This window comes from Salvelinus namaycush, chromosome 27 (assembly GCF_016432855.1).
Source record: "Salvelinus namaycush isolate Seneca chromosome 27, SaNama_1.0, whole genome shotgun sequence".
Lineage (NCBI taxonomy): Eukaryota > Metazoa > Chordata > Actinopteri > Salmoniformes > Salmonidae > Salvelinus > Salvelinus namaycush.
Window position 1 is genome coordinate 28,013,736 of NC_052333.1, and position 6,539 is coordinate 28,020,274.

The 6,539-nt window shown below is 43.1% G+C and overlaps 1 protein-coding gene across 1 annotated transcript; it reads right to left on the minus strand.

Annotated features, from left to right (window-relative positions):
* Nucleotides 1-2,449: 2,449 nt before the first annotated feature.
* Nucleotides 2,450-6,215, minus strand: LOC120022324 (alpha-2,8-sialyltransferase 8F-like). Its single transcript, XM_038966219.1, has 3 exons — nt 6,111-6,215; nt 3,202-3,303; nt 2,450-2,978 (listed from the first exon to the last, which is right to left on the minus strand). Exons 1-3 carry the CDS (start codon nt 6,213-6,215, stop codon nt 2,757-2,759), a joined length of 429 nt encoding a protein of 142 aa, XP_038822147.1. The 3' UTR covers nt 2,450-2,756.
* Between the last annotated feature and the right edge of the window lie 324 nt (nt 6,216-6,539).

Genomic DNA, 6,539 nt, shown 5'->3' on the forward strand with positions numbered 1-6,539 from the left:
AAGCTAACCAAGCTAATATAAGGCTAACTGTTCTAGCATTGATTGATACATTCACAAAAGCTTAGATTGCTTTCGTTGCAAAGCATATTTTCAAAATCTGACACGATAGGTGAATTAACAACAAGCTAAGATGTGTTTTGGTATATTTCACTTGTGATTGCATGATTATAAATATTTTTTGTAATATTTTTGTATCTGATACGTTTGGGAATTTTCTTCTGCCTTTCAGCACCGGAACGAGGCTGTAGTTTTCTCAACATAACGCGCAACCCAAATGGCGTTTTTTTGTTATAAAAGTAATATTTATCGAACAAAAATAACATTTATTGTGTAACTGTGTGAGCTGGTCACCATGCTCTGAGTACCTGTTCTGGTAATCCATCTGGCCCCACAGCCTTGTGAATGTTGACCTGTTTAAAGGTCGTGCTCACATCGGTTACGGAGAGCATGATCACACAGTCGTCCGGAACAGCTGGTGCTCTGATGCATGCTTCAGTGTTGCTTGCCTCGAAGTGAGCATAAAAGGCAGTTAGCCCGTCTGGTAGGCAGCGCCCCTATGTCTCAGTATGTGTAGACCATGTATCTGATGCTGTCTGGACATAAAGAGTATGGCATGTCATACTCTTTCTGGCTAGACAGGATCAGATACATAGGCTACATATAGTAAAACAGATGGAGTTAATATGCAGACCTAAGTTTGTCGCCTGCCTTCCCGCCTTTGGGACAACGACTCCCATTGTCAGGGCAGAGACGTGCATCTCGTCATTTTATACATACTCTGGTTTCAGGCTGCCACTTTTCTTTAAAAAAAGATTGCTACATTGTATGCCTATTTGAGCTGCGGCTGACAGTGAAAAGCATCTAAAATACAATTGGCATGCTGACTGCAGAAATGTCCACCAGAGCTGTTGCCAGAGAATGTAATGTACGTTTATCTACCATAAACCGCCTTCAACGTCGTGTAGGGCAGGGTTCGGCGAGTAAAAGAAATGTGCCAAGTTTTTTGTAAAAATATATACATTTAATGTTTGGTCAAAAAAGACTACAATCACCAGGAATTTAGGAAAAAAAGATTGTTTAATTTAGAAAATCTGTTCCCAAGTATTCACATGAATAAAGGTCATGTCTCAAAGTAATCAAAGTATGAATGATCGGCTATGAAAAGCCAACTGACATTTACTCCTGATGTGCTGACCTGTTGCACCCTCGACAACCACTGTGATTATTATTATTTGACCCTGTTGGTCATCTATGAACATTTGAACATCTTGGCCATGTTCTGTTATAATCTCCACCCGGCACAGCCAGAAGAGGACTGGCCACCACTCATAGCCTGGTTCCTCTCTAGGTTTCTTCCTAGGTTCTGGCCTTTCTAGAGAGTTTTTCCTAGCCACCGTGCTTCTACACCTGCATTGCTTGCTGTTTGGGGTTTAAAGGCTGGGTTTCTGTACAGCACTTTGAGATATCAGCTGATGTAAGGGCTTTATAAATCAATTTGATTTGATGAAATTATGATTGTTTTCAAATACAACATCTTTTGGGGTTAAGTTGTGGTCAATTTTCACTGTATAAATTATTATCATTTTGTTCCGGCCCCCAATGATCCGCCTGTACAGGGTCCAACATGTAGCTGTAGCGCCCCCTGGCTGTGGAGTTGTAGTAACAGCAGGAACTCTTCAGGCATGGCGTGCATGAAGTGACTTGGACCAACGTTGTCATAGTAATGATGGGGCAAAGTATTTTGGGATAGATCCAGAGGGAAGGGCCAGAAGCCGTACAGATGAACCTGACAAAGAGAGATCTAGACTTAGAAACAAACAAACACACACACACTTGATCTCTTAAGGTAGTCGATCGCATCCGACTGATTGTGGTTTGCTGATGACTGTATCATCCGATGCGGGATGGATACTGTCGTTGAGGCCGGTGCAGCCATGGTCATATGTCTTCTCTGTCACTTCGCCAGGCGACATTCAGTCTTTTTTTCCTGAGCCAACTGCACTCCTTGATGGCAGAGGCCGCACCAAGTGGAACGGTCCGCAGCAACAGTCCAGAGGGAGGCAGGGTTTATCCCACACTTCTTTAGTGAAGTCTTCAATTGGTCCTTTAGACGCTTTTTCTGACCACCTGCAGAACGACAGCCCAGTTGTACCTGTCCTTCACGTACTGAAGCTCAAGGACTCGTTCAGATTCAAGCTTTGTGCTAGCTGCTACTAGAGTCCCAGTGTTGCTTCAGAAATAACAGAAGCACGGTGTATATGATCTTCAAAACAACATCTGTTCATGGCCTTTATGGACCTCTCCTAAGCAGAGGTCTAGACATAGGTGGGCCTGGGTGGACACAGACCCACCCACTGGGGAGCCAGGCCCTGCCAGGCTCATCCAATCAAATTGAGCGAAAAACAAAAAATAATACATTATTATTACAAAAATACTCCTCAGTCAAAATTTCTGCAAGCCCACCCACAGAGGAATTTCTGGCTACGCCCCTGCTCCAAAGCCTTGAGCAAAGTAGACTGAACACCTTTTGGAAGGTCTTTCTGCAGCATGGCTACCCTGGGAAATGTGTGAACATCCTGTGTCAGTTCAATGAGGGGGTGACGGTCAGGGTAACAATTAGCGGTCAGGAGTCTGAACCTTTTGGAGTAGGCACTGGTGTGAGGCAAGTGGCGTGTGCTTGAGCCGGTCCTATGTCTTAATCCTTTGTGTCCCAACACTGCTGGCACATGGACATGGAAACGTAGAGTGGGGTGACCCTAGACTTCAGATTGGACAGAAACATCTTCTGAGGCAACACACACACATACTAACACCTGTTCACAGATCTCCAGAGCGGTGCTGGCCAGCATCAGACCAGTAGAGAGCCGTGGGGCTCGTTGCCCTCGACGACGCCAGAACCTGCCCAGCTCAAACAGGTAGTCTGGGTGGAAGAACACCACTTCCTGTTGGGCCCGGGCCTTACGGAGGGCACGGTACACCTGGGACAGAACAAAGACTGATTAATGACATAACTCTCTACTCTCCTCCCCCCCAGGATCAAAATGTTAGTTATCCATTTTGTCATTCTTAAAAAGTCTACCCAAGCCCAGCCCTTGCCCTAGTAACTGATAAAAAAACTGACCGGTACATAGTATTGTGTCCTGTCGGGCCCGTGCCGGGTCGCAGGCCTCTACCTAGTCTCATCTCATGGTAGCAGCTCACCTTGAAGCAGGGGCTAGTCCCAAAAGCAAAGGAGAAGGCTGGGAGAAGTAGATGGGCATGACCGTAGACTGACAGGGCTTCCGCCAGGGGTCCAGGGTTCCGCTGGAGGTCAGGATACCTGAGTACAGGTGAGTTAGGAGATGGGGAAGGGGAGGAGTGAGGAGACGTGTGAGGGGAGGGGTTAGGAGACAGGGGAGGGGTTAGGAGACATGGGCGGAGTTAGGAGACAGGTGTGAAGTGGAGTTAGGATACAGATTGAGGGGAGGAGTTAGGAGACAAGTGAGGGGAGGAGTTAGGAGACAGGTGAGGGGAGGAGTTATGAGACAGGTGAGAGGCAGGGTCGATGTTAGTGGCAGTTGAACAAATGTCTAGAATCGACTTGATGACAAAAATCTATTTGAGTTTGTGAAATCATGTTCAAGGCAGAGACAGGTGAGAATTCATCATATATATAGAGTATGTACAGTATCAGTCAAAAGTTTGGACACACCTACTCATTCAAGGGTTTTTCTTTAATTTTACTATTTTCTACACAGCTCAAATAAGCAAAGAGAAATGAAAGTCCATCATTACTTTAAGATATGAAGTTCAGTCAGTACAGAACATTTCAAGAACTTTGAAAGTTTCTTCAAGTGCAGTCGAAAACACCATGATGAAACTAGCTCTCATGAGGACCGCCAAAGGAAAGGAAGACCCAGAGTTACCACTGCAGAGGATAAGTTCATTAGAGTTACCAGCCTCAGAAATTGCAGCCCAAATAAATGCTTCACAGAGTTCAAGTAACAGACACATCTCAACATCAACTGTTCAGAGGAGACTGCGTGAATCAGGCCTTCATGGTTGAATTGCTGCAAAGAAACCACTACTAAAGGACACCAATAATAAGAAGAGACTTGCTTGGGCCAAAAAACACAAGCAATGGACATTAGACTGGTGGAAATCTGTCCTTTGGTCTGATAAGTCCAAATTAGATTCTAAAACCTTTTCTAAATTAAATAATGATGCCTATAAGCTAGATAAAGAACGCATAAATATTGTTTCTCACACAAACTTCCCTTATTTACATATTATTTATCTTTGGGTTTAGGCCACCCTCTTTCAACAACATTTCTGAGTTTTCACAATTTCCCGGGAGTCACCAAGTCTGACACAAGGGAAAGCAGCTCCTTCCCCTCTCAAAGGTATGCTAACTGCATCCTGTGTTGCTAGGCGACATCTCCTCGAAGTTGTAACAGCTCAGACGTTTGCCAACCATCTACACAAAATACTCTGTAATGTCAAAGTGGAAGAAAAATTGGAACATTTTATTTACAATTAATGGAAAATGAAACGCTAATATATTAGATGAGTATTAAACCCCCTGAGTCAATATAAGTTAGAAACACCTTTGGCAGCAATGACATCAAATTAAATTGTATTGGTAGCATACACATATTTAGCAGATGTTATTGCAGGTGTAGCGAAATTGTGTTCCTAGCTCCAACAGTGCAGTAGTATCTAACAATTCACAACAGACACAATTTAAAAGCAATATATAAATATTAGGATGAGCAATGTCAGAGTGGCATTGACTAGAATACAGTAAAATACAGTATATTAAATTAGTAAAACAGTATGTAAACATTATTAAAGTGACCAGTGATTCCATGTCTATTTCCAGAGAGCAGCAGCCTGTAAGGTGCAGGGTTGAGTAACCGGGTGGTAGCCGGCTAGTGACAGTGACTAAGTTCAGGGCAGGGTACTGGGTGGAGGCCGGCTAGTGATAGCTATTTAACAGTCTGATGTCCTTGAGACAGAAGCTGTTTTTCAGTCTCTCGGTCCCAGCTTTGATGCACATGTACTGACCTCGCCTTATGGATGATAGCGGGGTGAACAGGCTTAGGCTCGGGTGGTTTATGTCCTTGATGATCTATTTGGCCTTCCTGTGACATCGGGTGCTGTATCTGTCCTGGTGGGCAGGCAGTCTGACCAGGTTATGCGTTGGGCAGACCCACCACCCTCTGGAGAGCTGTGCAGTTTTTATTCTATACAAGCTTCCTTCTTTTCACTCTGTCAATTAGGTTAGTATTGTGGAGTAACTACAATGTTGTTGATACATCCACAGTTTTCTCCTATCACAGCCATTAAACTGTAACGTTTTTAAAGTCACCATTGGCCCCTGAGCTGTGTCCTTCCTGTCCGGCAACTGAGTTAGGAAGGACACCTTTATCTTTGTAGTGTAATTAAAAACTTCATCATGCTCATAGAGATATTCAATGTCAGTTTTTTTACTTTTATTTTTTACTTATCTACCAATGGGTTCTCTATTGCACATAGAGTGAGTCCATGCAACTTATTATGTGACTTAAGGACATTTTTACTCCTGAACTTATTTAGACTTGCCATAACAAAGAGGTTGAATACCTATTGACTCAAGACATTTCAGCTTTTCATTTTTTATCAATTTGTAAAGATGTTGAAATACATCATTCTGCTTTGACATTATGGAGATATTGTGTAGGCCAGTGACAAACAAATTTAAAGTTAATCCATTTTAAATTCAGGCTGTAACACAACTACATTTGGAAAAAGTTAATGTGTAAAACAAACCAATGCCTTGTGTAACAGTATAACTTTAGTCCGTCCAGCCATTTCACATCGGTTACACTGGCTTGAAAACAAAAATCTAAACAAATAATCCATAGTATGTAACATTTGCATATATAAACAACTAAAAAGAAAATGCGACACATCACTTTATCTAGCTAGCAAGATAGCGATTTACAGTAGTTAATGTAACTAGCTATGTACTACCTTTTCAACAGATCGGTTTTGAGTCCCTTACCTAGCTAGCAAGCTCTCTCCAATTTGTCAACGCAAATACAAGGTTTACTTTCAACACTCGTCTTGGCCCAGACTCTATCGTTTACCCTTTTTGCCTGTTGGCTCTCCAACGTTCCCTGTTTCTTTGGGTTAGATGGGGTCCGAGCTGCCTGGGACAGGTTGGGTGCTACCCATCCTTGGGTAGCACCCATCGACGTCCCATTCATATCCATTTGAATCTGTCTGAGCTGGCACCGCCTCCCCCGAAAACATGTCATTCATTATGCGTAAAGCAGTAAATCTGGCATGAAAATCCAAACCGACAGGGAAATCGAATACAGAGGTTTTCAGGCAGGCTGGAGGCACAATATTGTTACTGTTGAATCACATTGGATGACAACTAGAGATTTTAAACAGAAACAAAAGACAACATATTACATATTGCCTCTTTAACCATTTCTTTGTGGATTTTGATTAGTGCTTGGGGTTATTGTCTTGCTGGAAGATCCACTTGCGGCCAAGTTTCAGCCTCCTGG

Coding starts and splice junctions, on each gene's coding strand:
- LOC120022324 (XM_038966219.1), bottom strand. CDS start 6,215: ATGGGTGCTACCCAAGGATGGGTAGCACCCAACCTGTCCCAGGCAGCT. Junction 3,304..6,110: donor AGAGCCAACAGGCAAAAAGG/GTAAACGATAGA, acceptor CCTGACCTCCAG/CGGAACCCTGGACCCCTGGC. Junction 2,979..3,201: donor GGACTAGCCCCTGCTTCAAG/GTGAGCTGCTAC, acceptor GTTCTGTCCCAG/GTGTACCGTGCCCTCCGTAA.